This window comes from Lepisosteus oculatus, chromosome 3 (assembly GCF_040954835.1).
Source record: "Lepisosteus oculatus isolate fLepOcu1 chromosome 3, fLepOcu1.hap2, whole genome shotgun sequence".
In the NCBI taxonomy this organism is placed as follows: Eukaryota; Metazoa; Chordata; class Actinopteri; order Semionotiformes; family Lepisosteidae; genus Lepisosteus; species Lepisosteus oculatus.
Genome location: NC_090698.1, coordinates 15,577,279 through 15,601,228, shown reverse-complemented (window position 1 = coordinate 15,601,228; position 23,950 = coordinate 15,577,279). Strand labels below are relative to the sequence as shown.

At 39.2% G+C, this 23,950-nt stretch overlaps 1 protein-coding gene across 8 annotated transcripts in view; it reads right to left on the bottom strand.

Annotated features, from left to right (window-relative positions):
• Positions 1-4,470: 4,470 nt before the first annotated feature.
• Positions 4,471-23,950, bottom strand: part of nipbla (NIPBL cohesin loading factor a) — a 92,993-nt gene continuing 73,513 nt past the window's right edge. For all 8 annotated transcript variants that reach the window (XM_069186926.1, XM_069186927.1, XM_069186925.1 and 5 more), the window contains 30 exons: positions 23,781-23,934; positions 23,376-23,456; positions 23,161-23,261; positions 21,714-21,849; positions 21,297-21,379; positions 20,785-20,917; positions 20,125-20,268; positions 18,885-18,971; positions 18,508-18,728; positions 18,106-18,208; positions 17,640-17,738; positions 17,312-17,458; positions 16,230-16,364; positions 16,028-16,126; positions 14,977-15,030; positions 13,847-13,955; positions 13,555-13,691; positions 12,899-13,039; positions 12,695-12,788; positions 11,538-11,692; positions 11,197-11,287; positions 10,883-11,056; positions 10,214-10,404; positions 8,805-8,912; positions 7,666-7,866; positions 7,052-7,198; positions 6,547-6,842; positions 6,276-6,450; positions 5,974-6,156; positions 4,471-5,460 (listed from right to left, as the gene is read on the bottom strand). In XM_069186926.1, coding sequence (XP_069043027.1) covers positions 5,095-5,460; positions 5,974-6,156; positions 6,276-6,450; positions 6,547-6,842; positions 7,052-7,198; positions 7,666-7,866; positions 8,805-8,912; positions 10,214-10,404; positions 10,883-11,056; positions 11,197-11,287; positions 11,538-11,692; positions 12,695-12,788; positions 12,899-13,039; positions 13,555-13,691; positions 13,847-13,955; positions 14,977-15,030; positions 16,028-16,126; positions 16,230-16,364; positions 17,312-17,458; positions 17,640-17,738; positions 18,106-18,208; positions 18,508-18,728; positions 18,885-18,971; positions 20,125-20,268; positions 20,785-20,917; positions 21,297-21,379; positions 21,714-21,849; positions 23,161-23,261; positions 23,376-23,456; positions 23,781-23,934 — 4,345 coding nt within the window. In that variant the 3' untranslated portion in view covers positions 4,471-5,094. The remainder of the gene's footprint in view (positions 5,461-5,973; positions 6,157-6,275; positions 6,451-6,546; positions 6,843-7,051; positions 7,199-7,665; positions 7,867-8,804; positions 8,913-10,213; positions 10,405-10,882; positions 11,057-11,196; positions 11,288-11,537; positions 11,693-12,694; positions 12,789-12,898; positions 13,040-13,554; positions 13,692-13,846; positions 13,956-14,976; positions 15,031-16,027; positions 16,127-16,229; positions 16,365-17,311; positions 17,459-17,639; positions 17,739-18,105; positions 18,209-18,507; positions 18,729-18,884; positions 18,972-20,124; positions 20,269-20,784; positions 20,918-21,296; positions 21,380-21,713; positions 21,850-23,160; positions 23,262-23,375; positions 23,457-23,780; positions 23,935-23,950) is intronic.

Below are 23,950 nucleotides of genomic sequence, written 5' to 3'. Positions count from 1 at the left end.
GTGATTGTATCGTGTGAACATGCTTTTTTAACTTATTGTTTTCTTTTATTGATTGTGTTGTATTACACATGAAAATGTAATTTATTTTGCAGCATTCTCAAAATAAATCCTGGCTATTTTTTTTAATGTTATTGTAATTTTTAAAACCTAAAATGGAAAACAAGTTCATTCTCACTGTGTACCTGACCATCTAAATGTCACCTGTTTTTTTTTTTACAGCAATTCAAAAAGCAGGATCATATGTTTTTCTCTGGTCATTTGCATTTTACAAAAATAAGGACAAACTTCATTTTTCAAATTTTTCATTTTCACCCAGTTTATTAATTGCACCTTGGCACATGGGAGTATTACAAGAGATTCAGGTTAAGGTTAAAGTATTTTAACTTTAAAATCTGAGGTAGCACTTCTGATAAAGACTGTTGGCACAGTATGGGAAAGCTCTCTACAGTACAGCCGTAGAGGTTGATCAGGTGATGGAATATTCTGTATATGCACAAAAACTAAACAGTCTGATTTCAGACCTTTCAAGAACTTTATCCATTGAATAAACTATTAAAATAAATCCTAAACTTCACTGGAAGCCTGTGCAGGGAGACCAGCACAAGGGTGGTATACAGTCTGGTTTTGAATTTGGCTTTGGCTTTGTCTGAGCCACAGATGGGTCAAGCCATAGTCCTTGTGGAAGTCTTCCTGATTCCTAATTTATATTCTGTTCTAGGAAGAGTGACAGACACTGGGCTGTAAACCAATATTACTGTTGGATATGACCTAGGCACTTCTCCCTAGCTGGATAGCTTAAATATGACTTTTGGGGAATCAGTCTTTGACATTCAGCTCCTCCAGGGAGCAGGAGGACAGTCTTGTTGCCTGTTGCACCAAAGCATTTTTGAAAAGGGGCTTTCTTTGTCCATGTTGCAGGTGTACTATTGTTAACACTGGCAATAGTATGAATTGTTTTTTTTTTTCACATTCCAGCAATGCACATCTAGTTCCTCAAGTACCACCACTACCAGGAAAAAAAATCCAAATTCTTATAAAGCAAAAAAAAAATGAAGATAGTTTGGGCTGGATCACTGTTTTTGGTGAGATTTAATTTCACTGAAATGTGCTTTGTGAAATTGTTCTGATATCAGATATTAGATTTTTTTGTGACCAAGAGACTTTTTGAGTTAATGCTGCAATTACCAAATTGCTCCACTACGGGGCAGTAAAGTGCCATAAATCCCAATCCTGTAACTGGTTTAATCTTGGTGAACCAATTAAAATCATTACTTAAACTAATGATATATACATGTATGTAGCATAATCATCATATAAAATAACTGTCAAACACCTGCTGTGTTTAATTATAGTTAAGTATTTTTTTTTACCATCTCCACATTCTGAAATGTCATCTTCCCTAGACTTGTCAAAGGCTACTTCTTACATTTTTAAAAGCTAATTTATGCCTTGTACCTGTTTCAGAGACCTGCTCCCCCGCAACCCTGAATTGGATAAAACAGTTTTTTTTTAAAATGTGGATGCCAAAAAAAAAACAACATACAGAGATAATTTCGATAGTTTATTAGTGTCACCCAGCTATTCTGTATTTGGGGGAAAGCTCGATTCCTGCAAGATATATATATAAAAAGGAAGCAGAAATTCTTCACTTATGTTGGTCACAAATGTGTGTTCTCTCACTATACTTAATTTGAGAAATTGGCTTGGAGGCCAGGAACAGGGGATACCTGTACTGTAACCCTGTGGGGTTGAACAGGAGGAGGATGTTAACACTTTGGCATAAAGGTACAGAAATGATTGTTTTAAGGCTTTAGTTAAAAGCTCATACTTAATAGCATTTGATATTAACAGCAATAGAAAAGAAATATCATGTGTACAAAACAAATTAGCTCCCAGATAAAACGCAAATGTGAATTTTGCTTTCAATTAAATGGCAAGAGAAAGGTATGTAGTGTGAAATTCATGTGAATGAGCTTAACCATTAAATTGTGCATCAGACTGCACTATATGTAAAATAATAAGAATGGCTGCTGCTTTCTCCCATTATAAAACAAACTTTTATGCTTTACTGTATTTCTCTAGGCAACGCCAGATGCTCTAAATTATGCCAAGTTCCAGTTTTTAAATTCAGCAAATGAAAAAAATCAGGTACCAACATTGTATCGGTCCTTATACAACTTCAGCTTTAAACTTGTGGAAGGTCACATTGTGGATTCTCATCTGCCATCTCTCAAGAACGTCTGAGCTAACTGTGAAGGGTTAATGGGATGATGGCCTGGTCTTCATCAATAAAACCATGAAAGGTAATCTCAATTGAGTCCAATCATCTGTTGCTGCTGGTACATCACAGGCTAGCTGCAGTGAGATGCACTCAGAAGATCCTACACTCGACCTGTGTACCACCTTTAGCCTGTAGGCATTTGGTTCAGCCTTTCCTCTGGAAGCAGCATTGCAAACCTGCTCCAGCCCGTGTGTGTATTAAAGGATGCAGCTGGGTTTTTGTCAGGGTGAAATGGAGGCAACGCACCCATATAAGTATTTGCCTTGCACAGTCACCACTATTGCAAACGGTCTAGTTTAGTTCACTGTACTTTTCTGCTAGGGAAGCGGTTTCAAGTCCTGGCTCTGGAGAATCCCACTCAAGCAGGTTTGTAGGACACCATTAAACTACCAATTTGTAAAGCTATGGAAAAGTTTGATTGTGATCCATTAAATATAATCTGTTAGAGATCTTGTAGAAGTATGACAGAAGATCCCTTTAGCTCTCTCAAAGACTAGAGTTCTCTTAAATGAACAGATTACTTGTTTGAACCATCATTAGCTTACAGGTGTTACCAATCTTAAATAGAGGTGACCTATAAGGAGTCCATTTGGGGTTCCTCGGGAGCAGAGCTGGAGACTCCTTGCTCCTTCGGGCTTAAACTACCAGCCACAACACAACAGTGATGGTCAACTTATTGCAGGGACCCAGCGTAAAACCTGTGTTCACAGCAGCTGCACTTGAACAGAGCAGTCAGCATAATGTCAAATTGCAAAACTGGTCAAGGCAAAGAGAATATTTCTTGGAGATCTAACAAACAACTGTAAATGAACATGGGCAGTTCTCCACTCCAAGTGGCAGTTGGCTTCTTGTCCTTAAGTACATACCTGTTCAATCTTGGCTTGAATCTAGCCAGTCTAAAAAAAGGCATTTATCATCAACTGCAACATGTGCGACTTCATTCTGAAACTCTCAATAACGTTTTAATACATACAACGTGCAAGGTAAATGGAACGCTTTTTATTGACCTGATTTGTGTTCAGAGGATTCCAAAGTGTGTGTATATATATATATAAAAGCACTTTCAAATACAAAACAAAAGATTTTTTTCAGTGCTGATCTTTCATACAGTCTTTTGTAAAAAGATTAAATACAAATGTAAAAGCATTAATTGAACTGCTCTATCCTGGGGAAAATGCCACCAAGTTAATACAACTTCAAGGTATATATATAGTTAAAATCTGGGTTCTCAATGTGTACTTAAGATATGCTACCAATTCAGCCGTTCACTTTTAAATGAAATAAAAGCAAGATGAGGTACCTGAAGGTTAACAAAGGCTCTCAGACATATTTGCTAACCAAAACATCTTTCTAACAAAAATTCTCATTGCTCAAGTCATCTTGTATTCATTATAGCACTGCAGTAAGGTAGTTTATGAGCAGTTTTGAGCCTGGATGGATATGACACTGAAGCACATGAACACTTAGGTGCCTGTACAGTAGACTGAGTTAAACGTTTGCAGAAAACAACCTGAGAAAAGGTTCCATTGCGAACAACTGAGAGAACATCCCAGGGAGTGTAGTACAGTACTGCTTACAGTCACTTTTCTTAATTAAAAATACTTTTAAGCTTTTGCAATGATGTCGCCAAAGAGTGTCACACCCTTGCAAATAAATGCTTAAAAGCAACCTTTACTGGTGTAAAACCCATTTTTTAGTCTTGGAGACAGTTTCTATTTTGGGCAACAGCTGTTTACTACACAATACATTTTTCTTTTATTTCCAAGCTCTTATCCTCACCTTTTCAGAGTAGTTAAAATGACAAAGCGAGAAAGCAAAAGATCAAGATGATGTATCTGCAAGGATTTGGTAAAACAACTAAGGCAGGTCTCTGCCACAGAATTAAGCCTCCGAGGCCTTCATCTGCTGGCCTTGACACCACAGCCAGACATTCGAAAGCTGTTTCTATTAGAGGTCAGTTCCTACGACAAGATCGTTTTCCCTTCGATTTCACCAGCAAATGCATACATCAGCTTGTCTCATGCAGCACCTTACAAAGCAGACTATCAGACCTAAAGAAACCAGCTCATGGTCATGGAAGGATCTGCAATTTCACTGCTTCTCCTACTGCTTGCATAATAGCCTCTGAGCCCGTAAACAAAGATGACAACCACTTCACAAAATAAGGAAGTCAAATGGAAACAGACAAGTAACAAAGAGAAGTAAAAAAATTTATTGCAGTATTTGTTCCGCCAGTTTTGCTGGGGATCCCTTTTCTCTTATTACCAGGGTGACCTAATACATCAAAATCTACATTTACAAAAAACTCCTCCTGCAGATAGGCCACAGATACTGCATGCTTCTTTTTTCAACAGAATAAATTATATCCAGGAGATTCTGCCATTTTACAGCATGGAAAAAAAACAAAACGCTTCCCTGGAAACTGAGCTAAGCTAAAGAAAGCCATCCGTCGCTAGGTTAAACTCCAAGAACACTTTATTAAGAACATTAACAGACTAATTTCCAACATTCACTTTTAAGTTTATTTTTTAAACAGAATTTTTTTCGAGATATAAACATTTTTTGTTAAACTATGATACAGTGGGAGTAGAAATCAAATGAGAAGTTTCTGCTGCACAACAGCGAAGGAAGCTCCCACAAAATGTTTTCCAAACATTTCCTTCTGTTTCTGTGTTTTATTTAAACGTGTCCTGGATCCACCTCTCGTGAGCTCTTCACAGACCACAATTTTTTTTGCCAGAATGTTGCATTTTCAAGTTTTTTTTGTCTTTTCTTTTTCAGTCCCTGTGAATTTGGCTGCAAGTTGTAAGTCATTAGCTGGAAGTCCCATCCTTAGCTGCATACAGCGATCGTAAAGTCTGAACCACTTTATTAGTCAGCTTATGTGCGCTCGTCAGAACAATTTTCTTGTAAATGATGTCCGACTCTTTAATAGTATCTACCCAAGGCACCAGTTTGCGTCCATCTCGCTTCTTGGCCTCAGCCCAGGCACCACTATAAGAGCCTGCCATCCAGTGAACGCTGTAGCCGCTGCTGGTCTTCTGGATCACCCTGGCAATCTGTGGTCGGTCCTTGTACTTAGGGCAGCAGATCGCGATGACGTCCATGGCTTCCACAGTCTCGTTCAAATGGCCTGCAACTTCTGCCGACTCTCCACCTCGCCTGGACTTTCTTGATGACTAGAAGGGGAAGAAGAAGGACACAAAAGACAAGGTCACTTCTATAAATCCAGAACCACTTGAACATTAATCACTTTACTGGAAAGAGAGACAAATGGTGAGTTTCTGCTCCAATCCATAAGGAGGAGGGCTTTTTTCATGTCTTTGTGTAACGGACAAAAAGGTGTTAATAATCTGAATCATATTTGTGGATGCTTTCACATGAACTATGGGCTGCATCTTTAAAATACATCAAATATACCCTGAATTTGACATTCATCTAACACTGCAGCAATTAACATCATTTGAACGTATATACAGCCTTACAATTCCAAACACAAAAACTATGAATTATGATCACGTGAATAACAACCTCTCACCGTACCACTACTTTGAAAACTTATCCTTTTTTCCCCCCCATTCACAAATGCCAGGGAAAACTACAATACTACTTGAAGGGGTCAACAATAACAGGGGAGAGTCGAGCACACACGGGACGCAGGTGCACGTCTTGTCCTCCTGCTCCTCACTCACCCCCGGTGCTCCTCCCTTCTCCTCTCCATCGCTCTCGTCGTCCTCGGTGTCCGCGGTGTTGTTCTTGGGGCTGGATCCTCCCAGCAGCGCATTGATCGCTTTATTTCGGGCATTCGCGCTGGCCGACGCCTCCCCCTCCTCATCCTCCTCGTCAGGGTCCAAGTGCTCCATTAGTAACTTAAACTGCAATGAGCAGCAACACACCAGGATAATTCAACCAACTGCCAAGTGGCTGCAGATCTGTGCTGCACAGTGAAAACAAGCCCCTGGAAGTCAACGAATCCAAAAACAACAAGACTTACATCAAGGTACTGCTTGACGATCTTTCTCTTGACTTCGTATGTCATCTCCGTATTCGCCATGTCATTGGCAAGAAACTCGATCGTCTGCCGGGGGTTAAAATGCACCGATGACTTCCTGTTCACAGCCTTGTCGTACACTTTTGCAGACTCGGTCGGGGAGTACTTCTGGATTTTACTGTTGAAGAAAGAGCACACACAGTAAATAACAGACCACATTTTTGTCTGCCCAACAGTACAGAAACAGTCGCCCAAAAAACGTTCCGAGCTGTACCTGTCGGAGAATCCATACAGATTCTTTAGGTGTTGCTTGAGGACCAGGAGGAGAAGGATTCCTTGGGAAGCGTTGGCAAAGTCGATGAGAGGGGCAGGGTTGTCTGGTAACCTGCTCATCACCTTTTCTACATCCTCAGCCTCCATGTCGGAATCCGAGTCCGAGTCCGAGTTCACGTGCCGCTTCGACTTCTTTGGCCGCCTCACTTCTCCGTCCTCACTGCTGCCGCTGATGTCATCCTCATCCTCCTCGGAGCAGTACTTCCGCTCCCTCGGCCTGGGTTCTTTCCGCAGGGACTAGGAAAGAGACAGGAAACCCTTTTACTCTTGCCATGAACGCCCTCTTCAGAACAACCTGCTGAAGAGGTCTGGCAGTGTGGCAGAGCTGTGAGGGTGCTTCACGGAATCTTCTTCCTCATGCAGAAAGGTACTGCAATCATTGGCTTAGTTTAGTAGGTGGCCTGTTGATATCTCCGTAATCAAATGCGTGAACCCTGCTAGCTTACCTCCTTGAAGGACTGGAGCAGGTTGCTGCCTGATACCGACAGCGTGATGTCTATGTGATGCATTATGAAAAGAGGCTCCTCCTGCGTCTGGTACGGGAAGCAGGCCAGATTGTCCGCTATATACAACAGCATATTCACATCCGTTTTCTGTAAGGTGAAAATACCAAGAGCTCAAACCAGCCCATCTCCAAACACAAATCCACTGAGAAGAACAAAAACATGGTAACATTATGCAATTTAGACTGGAGAACTACATCTATCTACTGATTCCAGTGACTGGTCCCTCAGGGATTCTTAATATTCCTAACTGGACAGCATTGCTAAATAACTTATATATAATGGCAAGACTGATGGTTTATGGGCTTTCAGCTTGGTGACAGCCTTTTGAATATCATCTACCACCCACAGACTGACGACCTTATATTTCATAGACACTCATTTGTTAATATTCCATGTCCATAACTATAGGATCTCATTTGCCATGACTTAAGTCTTATCAGATCAAGCTCCTGGATTTATTCCCATAGACTAATTAAACTATGCAATTTAGCACCAAGTGCTGAAATGAACTTGGACACGTGCATGAAAGAAGACAGAGGCCAGGTGTGACTTACAGCACTGTCGTCGAAGAGGTTGAGCAGGGAGATGAGGAAGGCCCTTCTGTGCTGCCTGTTTCCTCGCACCATGGTGAAAAGGTGGGAGCACAAGGCCGTGTGCTGCTCGTCCTGTCGGAAACCTCTGATGATCGTGTCCTGGGACGCCCAGATGGCTTGCTGTACCTGGTACGACATCTTTATCCCTGCCACAGCCTTCATCTGCACAAAACATCAAAAGGAGGAGGTTTGGCATGATACAGTGCAGTATAATAGAAAAAACAATTGAAAAATGCTTGGCCTTTCACCTCCTGAGTTATATCAAGAGAGGGGTACAGATACAGGTTGAACACCAATTGTGACTAGGAGTCACAGCATACTTATACTATTTAATGACTGAAGCTGTAAGAAAACAATTACGATTCCTGCAACTTAAGACTTTCTATAACTGCTACAGATTTTAACATGACTACAACATTACTAATGTATATAATTCTGGTTAAAAAAATGCTGAAAAACAAAGTTAACCATCAAATTATTTTCGACTCATGGAGGATTGACATCTTTTCCTCATCACTGGCCACCTGGCTATCTGTTGTCATGGATATCAAGGCCATGTATAATAAACGCTGGAAGAAAGATGACCAGGGGTCTGGAGTCGGAGGCTTCACACTGACATGTTAGATGTTATGTAGCTAGTAGTACCAGAATCTCACTTTCCAAGTGTGCAGTGTTAAGCATTACTACTATATTCGTTTTTCTGTTAATTTTGTGAATTTTTGTAGTTATAATTTTGATCTATTTTTGAAACATATCACTGTATATTTGTACTATTATCTCCAACACTTTGCACAATGAGCAATGAAACATTGATAAGGAGGGGCTTTTATTCAAGTAGCTGGAACAGTAAGTTTCAAATTTGTATCGACTGGTTATTGGTATATCCAATCATACAATATATCTTCTTGTGCTGGGTTTCGGTTGTTTGTGAATTAAACAGTTTGAATTAAAAGCAAATACATAATTGTAAACTTTATATTTACACTCACTGTAATATAATGTATAATGGCACCAAAACATTAGATTTCCATGCATCTTTAACATTTACAACAGACTTAAATGTTGAAAACACTAGTCTAGACGTGGCATGTTATGCTTACATGAATGAATCCTGTGTACTTCTTATCAATCTCTACCAGCTGCTGATCTGCTTTATTCCTCATGCTGGGCTCGGGGTCTGTTCCCATGGCTATCAGGTATGGCACACACTGAAAATGAAAAGGCATTTTAAAAGACCTGTATGAGTATGGGGCTGACATCCACGTCACTACACTTGTTTCACAGAAAGTGCTTTTACATGTAAAAAGATTCATACTGAACACTGAGAACTGAGTGCTAAAAAACAAGTTCATTCCCATCCTGCTCAAAAAAGGGTAGATTTCAGACCCTGCCTAATTTGCAACATTGCAGAAATAGCAATGTCAGGCTTTTACTGTGATTTCTAGCCCTGCATTGGGAATGCATTACAAAACAGAACTGCTACCCCAGTGTGTTAGATTCTCAGTTACTTCCTGGCAGGTACTATCAGCTGTTGGGATTGGTGGTGCAGCTGGAGCAGTAAATTTCAAATCTGCATCTCCCAACTACGGATATACCCCAATCTCTTACCTGATACCTTTTTTGTGTAACATCCAGTTAGAAGATCAATCTTTTGAAAAATACAATCTCTAGAAAAAAACTTTAGTTAAACTCTACAAACTATGGGAAGCAGAGACTGATCAAAAAGGAAAACATCAGTTCACTGCTGTTCAACTGTAGCGCTGAAAACTCTAAAAAAGTCACTTATGAATTCATAGAGGCATTCTGAAGTGCAGAAAAAAACAGTGGGGAATCTGTACATTTGACTTTCAAGGGATTTTTTTATTCCCTAAATGCAGATGCCTTTTCTTCTACTAAAAGACATTTGCAAATTTTGTGTTTTGATTGAAAGTATAATTATGGCAAAATACTTTGGGTTCTACAAATTCATGCTTATGTTTTATTCCATCTCATTTCTTAGTATTTTAATTTAATTTAAAAAATAATACCACTGGATTTGGTAAATTGCTGCAATGGATATAAAGTATACTTAAAGTATAACCACTTTTATGTATTTTTTCTCACTTTGTCCACAGCAGATGCAATTATTTCATTTTTACATCAATTAAATTATGACCCTAGTTATAGTCTTTAAAGAGTCAAAAGCATATTTACAGCATTATGCAATTCTTACTTTTCTGATTGCCTGATTAGATTCGCTTGGGAATATTACTTTTAATTATTCTAATTTAGTCCTCAGTCACTTGCTATAATCTCAGTGTAATTAAAATACATTTACAAAAATGGAACAAGAGGTTCCTCATTAAAATGTAACAAAGCACATAACTAATTAGGCAGAATCAGTATTATAAATAAACATCCATTTGTGAAAAGAAGGCTTGAGTAGTAATGGAGCACACAAATGGCCTGTTGGCATTACCTCCAGTACTCCACTACCAGCTCTAAAAGTTGTTTCCTTGACAATGCTTACCTGGACTGGGTGAATGAGACCTTGGTTTAGTGTAAGGGCAATTACATTTAGAGCAAAATGGCGAACGTTGGATTGCGTGTGGAAGAACGCCTCAAGAACCTGTTTGAGGTAGAGCTGCATTATTGAACTGCTCATGCCTGAAGATATATCACCCATTTCTTTTAAGTCCTCCTGTTTCGACAGTTTTTTCCCTGGAAGACAAAAATTAAGGACAAAATGTTAAGCTTTCACGTTAAGTCGTTGATGTCATGATATACTTTGAAAACTGCAGTCTATACACCCAGTTATGTCATGGTTATGTATTCACAGCGAATTTCAACACCCATAGGCAACACATAAGGACAAGCCTGAGTTACAAGTAGTGTTAGTATTTTTCTGGAACCAGTGCTGCTGATAATGTGCGTCTATCCCTGTTCTGCAAAGCCCCACTGATAATGTGTGGACCTCGAAGGCTCCCTCACACAGGCTGTCACAGCACCACATGGGAGGTGCTTCTGCAACCCTGCGTCCATGCAGGCTGGCAAATAGCTCCAGCATAAAGCAGCAGTCCTTCGAAACCTGGGTAACCATTCACTATGCCCACTCTGTGAATGACTGCTGTGTGCACTTTGTGTAAAACGCCAGGGCCCTAGTTCAGACAGCTGTATCCCAAGGCTCAGTGTAACTCACACTCCCGGTCAGCCTCCTGCATGCGGGTGTCCTCTTCCTGCAGGTAAGTCTGCAGGTTCTTCAGGACCTGGATCTTCAGATTAACGGAGCAGTTCTTGTCTGAGAGGATACCATTGTACAGGTTCTTGACATCCTGCTCAAACATCAAGCTTGGGTGCTGAATAAACAAAAACCCTGCAAAAGAAATGCACAGTGTCTCTCCGGTCACTTTCAAAGAAAAAACAACAGCTCTTTCATTCTGCACAGCTGAAGAAAACAAAGCAATTGAAATGAATCAATCTGATCGAGTCTCGGTATTCCACGTCTGCTCTTACCTAAACCAATGATGGCTTTTGTCTGCACCTCTTCATCTTCATGTCTGGTGAAATAGAGCAGCAGCTCCAGTACCTTGTCTTTTATGACAACCTAAATAGAAATAAACACGGCTGTGAACAAATGCCTTAGTAAAGAAATATTTAATGTTTCAAACTCTTTGCAAGAATGAGGCAGTTACAGTCAAATTTGGCAAAATTAAAAAACAAAATTCTTAAAGATAAACATCTCCATTTGCTGACTAATTCTGCAAAACAAATTTGTTTTTTAACAGGATGCTTCCACGTCTGTCATGTGAAAAAGTGTTAAACATCTGCTGAACTGAAAAGGCATTTCAAACTACCTTGTTGCTGCCTTTGAACTCCTCCTGGTCAAAGTTAAAATGTCGACACAGTGCACCAACAGTGAAGAGTGAACGAAGTAGTGCAGGTTTATTGGCAGTGAGAACAGTGCTGTTTGGATCCTCTTGATGCTGCGTCTTTAACTTGGTTATTGCGCCTGCACAAAGCAAATCAGATACCCTATCAACACTTTCTGCATGGCGGTAGTTATGACCACTTTACATCAGGAAACCTCATTCATTCAAAGCAGTGTGTATACCCCCATTATTTCACCAGTTGATGAGTATCCTCCTACTGAGCTCGGTTCTCACTAGGGGATATCCAGCAGCCATATCACCCTGCAACTCACAACTGGCAACCCACTGAAGCTAAGCAGGTGTGAGCCTGGTCAGTACCTGGATGGGAGACCTCCTGGGAAAAACTAAGGTTGCTGCTGGAAGAGGTGTTAGTGGGGCCAGCAGGGGGCGCTCACCCTGTGGTCCATGTGGGTCCTAATGCCCCAGTATAGTGATGGGGACACTATACTGTAAACAGGCGCCGTCCTTCGGATGAGACGTAAAACCGAGGTCCTGACTCTCTGTGGTCATTAAAAATCCCAGGGCGCTTCTCGAAAAGAGTAGGGGTGTAACCCCGGTGTCCTGGCCAAATTTCCAATTGGCCCTTACCAATCATGGCCTCCTAATACTCCCCCTCTATGAATTGGCTACATTACTCTGCTCTCCTCCCCACTGATAGCTGATGTGTGGTGAGCGTTCTGGCGCACTATGGCTGCCGTCGCATCATCCAGGTGGATGCTACACATTGGTGGTGGTGGAGGGGAGTCCCCATTACCTGTAAAGCGCTTTGAGTGGAGTGTCCAGAAAAGCGCTATATAAGTGTAAGCAATTATTATTATTATTATTATTATTATTATTAAAAAAAGCTTTCAGCGTGTGCACGAAAGTAAAAACAGCCTTGCACATACCCTGAAAGCCATTTACAAAGTTTAAAAATATAAATTATAAATGCATTATTTTAAATTTCAGAATTCCTAGAGACCTAGGTCAAAGCCACCAGCTGGACAGAAGAAGGTACTGACAATGATGGCTATGTAAAATAAAAAGGGATGTGCTTTATATGACCAGCTGGGTAAAGGTCTTTTAATATTCGTTATACTCACCATAATACCTGTTGAAGCACGCCCAAACAAACTTGTAGTTGTGTGTGACTTTATTGACCACAGCCCCCAGGCAGCTCACACAGTGCTGTACCACCTTGGAAAAAAAAGAAGGGTAGTTTGAGAGCAAAGAAATCTTCACAAGGAAAGCCGCAACTTCAGTTCAAATCCAGCCAACGTTCTGTTCAGAAGGGCTGTTTGACTTACAGTCATGCCATATTTAATGATGAGCTTCATGAGGTCCTCCTCGATGGTGGCGAGGAAAGTCTCACTAGGGTGCTCCATCAGAGGCACGACCAGCTCCAGGATCTTGGCTACGTTGCAGATGACCATGAAGTCACTCTGGGTCTGAAAGACAAACACAAAGGAATGGAAAGGGGCTCCACTCACTCAAAAACTATTTGTGCTACAAACTATTATCTTAAAGGTAAAAGACTCACCATAAATGAAATGTTTTAACAACTACATCTACTAAAATTAAAATAACATAGGGCCATATTTACAGATATGCAACAGCAATACAAAATCCTGGTTCGTGATATCCAATCCTGTTGAGTACATTCCCTCAAAAACACTAGAACTAGTGGTCTCTGCAAAGGATGCAAAAGACTGCCAGAAGCACAATCTACTGGGAAACAGTATGCAACGAATGTACTGCATCTTTTGGGAGACAAGCTTCTGAATTGTGCTGAACAACTGCCCAAGTGTGAGGTACTGTATTTAGTTGACATGATTAAAAGATTACTTCCATGAAGAGACTCTTCTTGTTGAAATCTTTCTTATTCTAAAAACACTGGCTTCCTCCTTCCTAATTTGCTAGCTTTTGTGCCGACGCTGTTTTGAGACGACTATAGTGCCCTTACGTTGCACTTGGTGGTGAGGTACGGCTGCATGGTCATCGCGTGTTTCACCATCAGCTGCGCACGAATCTTGCTGAACAGGTACAGAGTAGTAATGCATGCAACCAGGCGGTTGGAGTTTACACTTTTATTTTCCGAATCTAAGTGGCAAGAAGAAAAGATGAATAAGAATAAGTTACTGGTGAAAAAAATTATTAATATAACACAAACCCATTCACACTTAATGCTCTGTGCAGACACCCAATCGACAAAAGCGGACAGCAGTTTGAGAAAAGTTATTCAATAAAGTACAAACCTGCTAGAGATTCCTCATACTTGAGGATATGCTCTACTAGATTGTCAACAAGCTGTACACATGCCTTCTTTGCTGGCTTGTAAGAGGCATCCTCTTCAGATTTCAACAACTACAAAAAGAACAAATTCACTTTAACCAAGCTACAAATTACCTAAAGGGTTCTGCATTTAAGATTATTCAACTTACATAAAAGGTTCTGACATAAGAAACGGATTTCAAAATACACTCACAAAAAATTACATAAACAACGAATTGACAGACAGAAGACACCTCAGAGCACTTAAAGATATTTCATTTCAGGGTTTCAGGGATATATATTTCAGGGTTAGAATTGGCATTGATGAGGGCATTTCAAACCTCTTATTTGCTCACAGGTCGCATTACAATGACTAGTGAGCAGGAAGGGCTGCGTCACGTTGCAATTTGCGTGAACTCTTGCTTTCGCCTGTGGTGAAACCAGGGCCATTTGTCATAATGGCAACTATACAGCACTTTCATAAAGTTAATGATTTTCTGCTTAATTAGAAATTTTTAAAATTTTGCCATACTCTCAATTAATTTTGTTACAGAGATTTAATAATTGGTAAGATAAATTGTTACTGCAGTTTCCCTTAAACCTAACACTAATGCAGTAAAGTCAAAAGAACCGAACAGGTAGGAATACAGATTTTGCATCAAGACATCTGGCACCAGCTAAAATTAACTGTAGATAAATCTGGCATGTTCTCAATGTTCTAAGAATCAATGACCTATAAGTAATATATAAGTCCAGTTTTAATTTCACAGTTCCAAAGAAAGAACAGCAAACATTGGGAACATCCAGTTTCCCATAAGTAAAACAGAAATGTAAGTTCATTTTCAAAGGAACAACTAGTATAGGGACAGATTAAGAGCAGAGTTTATTAGATGTCTTAAGGTATTACTCAGCGATTTTACTTTTTTAATAATCTCTCCTTAGGTTAACCATCAAGAAAATGACAGTAGACTTTTAATACCTCATAAGATTCCTACAAAAAAACTCAGAACAGAACGGGAAGGACCACAACTCTTAGATTTTCTAAATAAAAAGAGTCCAAAGAAATCTTTCATATGCTGTTCAAGCACTGAACCCTAAAATAACTAACACTCACATTCTGAAGAAGCTGCTCGAACCAGTCATAACCAGTATCTCTGCAGGCAGCAACCTGTGAAGAACATGTTTTGGAAAATGATGAATCTTGTTACATCAGTTTATTTACATGCACTTTTCACTTTGGAGAGTGCATCACATGAGTTAGCACACACTGATCCTGCGTCATAGAGCAGGCATCATATTAATAGTACAGGTTTCACTTTGCATCATAGAGAACCCATCACACAACTATTGCACATACTAACTTTTGCTATTACAGATTGGAAATAGAAATTAACATTTTAGTTTTTGGAAGGTAACTTGTAGAACAAAAGCTCACCATGTCAGTTTTAGTCATAGACTAAGTAGAACTGGAAAACAAATTCTTAAACCATTTTCATTCTATGACCTCATTTGCTCTTAGAGGTAAATAATGGACATAAGCATAACCTTAATATTCCGAATCTTGTATATATCATACATGATCATTTCAAATATTCTACCAGATAACAGCAACAAGTACAAACTCAGGCTCAAAGGAATATCCTACATTGAAAGGCCTAAAAAATGAATCTTTTAATCTTGAACAGAGGAGACTACTTTGAGACCTCATTCAGGTATTCAAAATAAAAGGAACTGACAATGACGAGCCAAAAGACTTTTTTAGGATTTACAGTCAAACATGAACCAGGGGACACAGATTTGGGGCACTGTTAAAAAGGGTTGCAAGAGTCTGAATCAAGCTGCTCAATCATGCTGTCAAAGCTGAAATGCTTGTTTCTTTCATGAAACAGCTATAGGAGATCCTCTGATCAATTTACGTGCTAGCAACCAAATGAGTTTAATGGGCCCGAAACAACTCTCCTTTGTAACATTTCTTACATTTTCTTCTCCTGCTGAGTTCAAAAGCCTTCAGATAATTGATTAGGTGAAGGTGCACATAGGAACAGAAGGACTCTTACCTCTGAATATTACAACAGATGAGTACTAAGCTTCTAACTGATTGTTACCCTTAAGGGAAGATGTGTATGACTAATAGAAATTCAATTTCTGAAACATGGGAAACCTACCACATCAGTGATATTGAGTATTTTCCTGGTCATCGCTTCTTTATCATGATTGGGAGTGGGAGTGAACCAGAGCTTCTGGAATGTTTCATTCACTAGTTTCTGTAAAAGGAAAGTACACATATTTCAACAATGCAGACGTGCTGCATCAAGTACATCAAGCTGCTGAATATGGTCACTGGCTTGTGCCTGACCACTGACGTACCTTAATGCCTTCTTCATCATTGACTCTGCGAATCATTTTCACACACATCTCTGTAATTTTATTGAATGTCGGCTGTTCAAGACAGATATCTCGGAGGATCTTAATTACCCTTTTCCTCACACTGATACCAGTGTCCTGTAGAAGAAAACGTAAAATATCGTGACATGATTGAAATTTTGTAATTTGTTTACAATGTTTTAAGTACTGAATGCTAACTTAAAAGACATTAAGAGAAGTTACCAAACTTTTCAAAAATATTAAAACTAATTATTTGATGACAGGTGACAAATCTAAAACATTACTAAAGACAACCCTTCATCGACAACTATTTTTACATGGTTCGGAATTAGTACACTATCAGGTATGACTAAAAAATTTGTATATATAAAGGTTACAAATAAAGTCAAATTCTATCCTTTAAATAAAAAAACAAAGCCTAACAAGTTTCTTGAATCAACTTCAGATTACATGAAATTCAATGTATGAACTCTAGGTGGCAATGTAGTACAATGAACATTACCTAAAATGAACTTTAATACAGACTGTGAACTTTGCATTTGAAATTTTTGAATTGTCCATCCTAATTCTGATACTGTGCTCATTTTAAATTACAACATATTTAATGCATCAGAAGCAAGAACATTTGATTGATGCAAAAGAAAATGGGGCTTTAAATCCTACATGTTTTTTGTTGCTGTAAAGGGAATCACGAATTTTAAAGAATGTTTTCATTAAATGGATCTGAGACATTTACAAGGTATGTGTTGCTCAGTTTTGTATTGCTACCCATCTTAAAAAAACATCCTTAAAACTGAAAATCCCTGCTTTTGTCAATCGTAGATAGAAGGCTAATTTAGGAACATGTTCAACCAAATTGGATACAAAGCCAATTACAACCTTTGCTAAGCAAGTCATTTATTACTGATGTCGCCCTAGCTATGGAAATCTGAATGTGAAGCACAAGATTAAGAACACCTCCACCATTATTGATCACTGCTGCTAACAAAAATCTTAAGATTTTCAACATTTTGGTGAACTTCTCTCCCATCGACACTGTCAATATAAATGTGAACAGGACATACCAGAATTCTCTCTATTAGCATATCATAATACTGCTCAGTAAGCTGTGGCCGACTCAAAACGAAGCGTCCTAGTAGCTCCACTGCTGCCTCTCTCACACTGGTGGAGTTATCCATCAACCGTCCATGAACACCACGCTGCATGTCCAGCTGCAGAGTCAAAAACACAAACCCAAGACATCAATGCTCACGTCGCCAATGAGTAGAACAAACACCGGCCACTGCTACACCCTATGGAAGACAAAAGGAAACTTCACAATCCCATCTGCTGCGGGAAACACATGCTCCACTTCACTGATAGAGGTTCTGCAATGAATACTTAGGAACATACCCTGGCCAGAATGCTTGGATCCACAGCTACTACCTCTGAGAGACATTTCATGGCTTTCGTCCGGACAGCAATTGCGCTCTCTCCCAGAACCCGCAGAATCTATAAAGAAAGCAATATTTCTTTATACTTCAGAAGAACACCTCAAGGTAAATCCTGAAAATATATTTTTATTAGGTGATAACTTTGCTGATCACACTTTGAACTGCAGCACCACAATGCCCATAGTCCCTAGTTTGCAGCTTGTTACTTTTCTTATTGATAGCCCTACTGATTTCAAAACCCTGTTTTTTTCTGAAACCATCAACATAGTGCCAAAAAGGAAATTCTGAGCTCCAGCAAAGGAACTGTCATGTCGCACACATTATTCACACATTAATTGCACTATTTGCAAAGATTGTATCCCTTCACCATATCATATAACACTATAGCTGCTTCTCCTAAGTGGTCTATGCAATTCTGTGCTCACCTGTGTTAAATAAATATCGAAGCTCTGTGCAAACGGCCTCATGGAGGCCAAATATCGGACAATCAGGCAGGAATCCTCATAGTCCACAGTATCAGAGTTCATTCTGTGGAGAAATCAATGTAAGAACCTTGCATATTTAAACACTTCTCTTTAATAACACTGTATTGTACATGTGAAGCAGGTTTTCTGAAATAGGAAATCTACAAAAAATGATTTAAGAATAACGCACGTTATATCAACTACCCTGAAATATCAACTAATCCACAGAATTTATTTTCCTTTGAGAAAAGCAAACTTAAGCGGAGTCTTGTGGAGGAAAGCACCTAACCAAAAGCTCTGAAACATTTTACTAGAATTATGTCTATAAGAGCAGTACGGAACAACTTAAAAACCAAAGCTTACTTTAATGTGCTAAATTGCAATGGTGTAGTTTTAATGATTGAACGAAGGAACTTCTTCCGAGCCTCTGCTTTCTGCATGATCTCTCCCGTCGTCTCTATGTCTTTTGCATGGTGCGTCCCCTCTGATGAATCCTCATCCTTCTGGTTCTGCGTCTTCATGGCCTTTTCTGTCTCTGTTGTAGTGTCCCGGAACCACTGAGCAATGTAGAACTTCCGCGCAAACTGTGGAAGACCAGGACAACATGCAAGTTCATCTGTTTGTGGACTGTTAGGTGTTACCACAAATGTTACCCTTCATGTTCTTAAAAAGAAGTAAACTGAAAGCAATCAAGTTCAACATTTACATTGTCAGACACAACAACATGTCAATTTACTTACAACCAACGATGGGTCAGTCTCAGCGTTTTCATCCAGGTAATCCAGTAATGTCTTCTGAAGCTGCTGGATATCATCATTACCCGAAGACTGCAAAAGAATGAAGGTTTGAAGGAAAAGTTATAGGATTGAAGGGTCCATACCTACAGCAGCATCAGTATAGTTTGTAACATGTTGATAAGTGTATGGTGTGCCACAGAGGAGCTGCAGATACATGTGTCCAGTGTCATACACACCTGAAGGATTTACAAATTTTATTTATTGCTGGTAGCCATCATAAACTTCAAGGTATGTGACAAAATATAATCTAAATATTCCAACAGTATCATGGGATTTCTCTTTGAACTTGCTGTTACAAACAGCTGGAACATTTTCACTCATGTGGTTTCGCTTCAGCACTTCAATTGTACACTGGAACAGCTGAAGCTTTTAGATATGCTGATCATTATTCATTTTATGTCTGGTTTGCATTTTCATTTTCTCCAGATGTATTTTATTTAGTCTATAGTTTGCTCAGAGTAACTATATTTGTCTTGCTGCAGTGTGTGAACTTTCTTGGCTAGGTTAACATTTTAACTGAGAATGTGCTCTCTGTTTTAGTTGACTGATTAAAAGAATTGATGATGTGATGAAAGAAACGTAAATGTCATTTTCGTATTCTGTATATCGGCGTGCTTGGTAATATAAAACTATAATGCTTTTCATCCCAAAAGACCCCAAAGAACTCTACATATAGGAGAAGACACTTCATTACCACCCACCTTGGAGATCATGTGGCAAGCATTGTGTCTAAAGCCACACAACATAAGATTAAGTGGAAAAGTAAGAAACTACTTTACCAATACTATGGCATTTAGCCAGGACACAAGGCCCTAATTTAACAAACAGTAACATGAGATCTTTAATGACATCATCTTTAAACAATGAGTGAGGACCTCAGTCTAATGTCTGATGTGAAGGAAAGCACCTCCTGGTTCATAAACACCAATCGCAGCTTGGATTTCCCTACAGGTCTCCCACCCCGGTACTGAACAGGCCCGGCATTACTTAGCTTCTAACATCTGTAAGAAAGCAGTAACGCTGCTTCTTCTTTTTATATTGTTTGAAACCATGAATCATACACTTTGATTCTGAACACTAAAAATACAGGAAAAAGAACAGTCACTGAAGCTCCTGGGTCTAATAGTGACTTGTGATAAATCCAAAAGGCATGGAATCTGGGAAAACACTCTTGCTAACTTACCCGTTTCAGAATGCGATCTATCGAACTCTGATCCATTTTGCTCGTCACTGCATCTTTCCTGAGCCTTGCAGCAACAGTCCCAAGATAATCAAGGGAAGCCACCCTCAGTGCCATCTCTGTCTGCTTGTTACTGAACTGATGTACCTGGATAACACAGGAACGGTAGGGGGGGGAGGGGGGGTTAGATCTCTTAAGACAAAGGAGTCATCATAACAGTTAACAGGATAAGCCAGTTCCACTCTAAGTCTCTAAACTATTGCATTCAACCAATGAGATTCAAGAGGAAGTAATTTGCCTAGGGCAGCACATCCTATGCATATTTTTCCCCAAAAGCAGATTTACAACTTTTTTACAAACTTCAGAAAGACATTTTGGATTAATTTGGATTATTCCATCCCCCTATCTCCTCCTATATCACAGATGCATTGCCATTCTGATACTTGCAAGAAATAATAGGAAGCACTGTCATTGATGTTCAAGAATTCAGTGACCCTGTTCAAAGGACACCGGACTGATAAAAAATATTGCAAAACCGTACAATAGAAAAACCCCTGCTTTACAAACCAACTCCACTTCAGTGCAAGAAAACTAAAGCATTAGTGCTGGAAATGAAAGGAAGCTGCGTGTGTAAGCTCCTGTAGACTCCTCCGCCTGACTTACCAGCAACCTGCCCAGGAGACTGAGCAGGAGCTCAGCAGCAGGCCATTCTGGCTTGTTAACAGTGGACAGGAGATCTTGCACAAAATTCTCAAACAGTGGCCGGTAATCCTCCTCACCCTGCTTACTGCCACACCTGTGAATTAAAAACAGAGTATTGCCACACTTCGTTCAGCTTATATACTGATTTGTTCCACTGACTCATGTCTCTATACAACCGACAGGTATCCAAAACTACAGTGCACTCTAAATCTGAATATGGCTTTTAAAAAATGCTTCTGTTTTAGTAATAGTTATTATGAATTCTTCAACAGCTAGCATTCGATTAATATCTTCATTATTAGCTTAAGATGGTGTGAAGGAGGCTGGAGGAAAATGCCAAGTATACAATATAAAACATAAAAGCATGCATTGGATATCATTAATGTATTACAAAACAGTCAACAGTTTCAAGTCACGCAAAGTATCTACATTTCTCAAATGATACCTCTCAAATAAAGAATACCAAAGCTTACTTTTTGAGAAAAACAGAGAGGAAGTTCTGAGCTGTTCTCATTGCGGTTTCATAAGAATTTGTTATCAGAACATCTTGATCCACCTGTGACATAGCAAATGAAAATGAACAGCGCATCAACAGTTTGTGAATAAAACCATGTTACTTATTAAATGAACACCAAAACCGTTATGGAATCCTATGACTCGGAGTAAACTTCTCAATGGAAGCATGAGATTTATCCAAACAGTATAACTCTATGACACACTAAACTACTTTACACCCATTCATACCAATTTCTTTTTGACTTATTGTGTTGCATATCCCTGTATCTGTGTGAATAACTCAAAGTGCTCTGTGTAACATGTTGTGAAGAGCACTCTACAAAACATGACATTGAATTAAGAGAACTTTTTCCCTACCGCATGTTAAGGTTTACCTTTTTGTCATATTCATCTTCAGTGTTAGAATCCTTCTCCGATGGCAAATGCACAACACACTGAATGAGCTGCAGGACCAGAGCAGTCACCATCTGTATGTACATGGGCTCTCCATCCATGTCACTGCTGTTCAGCCTGATCAAACACATTAACACAATTAGCATGCTGCAACAGGAAAGAAATGTTAAAGGCCTTCTGAAGTGAAGTCTCTATCCTGCAACATTTGACCAAGTAGAGTATGTTTCTTCTCCTAACATAGGAGTTCTGAGAGTGAAGAACTTCTTCCAATATAGAGCTGGATGAGATTCTCTACTACTAGCTCTATAAACTACTACATGGGCTGAATGGCCCCTTCTCCTTAGTAACTGTTCTCGTGTGCTTGTTATTATACACATATCACTTTAAAAAATAAAAGGCATGTATTTCAGTTCAGTTTTTTTTATGCATTCCTGAAAGTATTCCAAAACATTGTGTCTTAAATTGCAAGGCACTTATTTCACTAGGTGCCACAAGAAATACTGAAATTGGTAACAGTTCAAGTTGCATGAAAATAATATGTCTTAAAACGATGAAGCACCTATAGGTGAGAAATATTGGTCCCTAACGTGGTAATCCACCTACTTGAAGTGCATGAAATCCTAAAACCACAGAGCAGGGTTTGGCCAGACTTCTAATGCATCTGGCTAAATAGTTACATATTCACTGGTAAAATAATGTACTATCCAGAGATGGCAGGACTGCTCCTTGGGTTACAACTCAAAAACTGTAATCTTTTAAGGAGTAATTTTCAGGCCAAAAGTTTGTAGAGCTTCAGGTGCACTGTGTGAACGGACAACTGCTGCAATTACAATCTGCAGTTATGAAGGAAATAGTAGGAATAATGAAGTAAAGCAACTTCAGAATGTCCACTGAGAGTCAGGGCCGTTCACAAAAATAAAATGGCAGAAGATTCCAAAAATAAAGTCCAGACAATCCCAAAGGCCTCAGAGAAGGTCTCAGTTTCTGCAGTGATGGTATTTAGTTTACTTTGTTTCTCTTTTTACTCTTGACTGTCACGGTGGCTTTTTTATGCTATATTGGCTCTTTTATTATGCTAATTTATTCAGCTCTAATTTTGCTCTAATTTTGCAATTAACACCTCTAAAAGACCTGATAGCTCCTATTGAATACTTCATTTGTTTCCCATTGAAAACACGTATTAGGCAAAATGCAACAGTTTCACACCTTGTCGTCAAATAGTTCCATTTGTAAAAGCTAAGGCAACAGTTCTGATACCTTCAACAGAAGCCAAGGAAACTTTGTCTAAGATTTTGACCAGTGATCAGCCTGACCTAATGGCTACCAAATTTCTTCATATCACAATTATAGAATAAAAAGCGACAAACAGTGTTTCATAGCTGCAAAATCATATATGTCGAAAATATTTATCAGTTCCGACTGTAATACCTGAAGTTCCTCAAGCTTCGCTTACTCGTTGGCAGTCTGGCTAGGGATGTAAAGATCTCCTCCAGTATCAGCTGTCTGTGCTTTTCATATCTTGAAAACACCTGATAAAAAAGAATTTAAGGGAATTAAAAATAAAATATTAGCAATATTTACTTTCACTTTTTCCATGCATAAGCACCTAAATTTAATAGTTTTTGAAGTGTCACAGTACTTACAGCAGTCACTAACTTGATGGCACACAGCTGCAGCTCGCTGACATTTTCCACAAAAAAGGGTGTAATGCCCATTGACGAAACCTACAAAAGGAAGAAAATAAAGCAAGAACAGCACCATGTTACAGATAGTAATAAATATATAGTAAAACTTGGAAAGGAGCAGAATGATCTTCATAAACTTGGTACAGTGTATTTAATCTTCGATATCATACATACCTGTCTTTTCTAGAAACATGCAATACTTGTGAAACATGAACGTAAACAAAACTACAGCGTGGTCTACAAAATGTATCGCTTCAGTATTTAATTACTTGGTCTAATCACTAGAATATGAATCATTCTGGTCTGTTGAAGACAATCTCTGGGATGCTCAGATGACAAGGGGGCTGCCGACTTGGCACATACCTGCAGAATGGTAGTGTCTGTGAGCAGCTGTATCTCTAGCAGCTCAGACATGTTGCTGACAATATCACAGATTTTGTTATATAGCATCACGATCACTCGCTGCTTGTGGGTGGAGCATTTTGCACGCTTAGCCTTGGAACTCAAAACGCCACCTGTTGTACAAAGAAGAA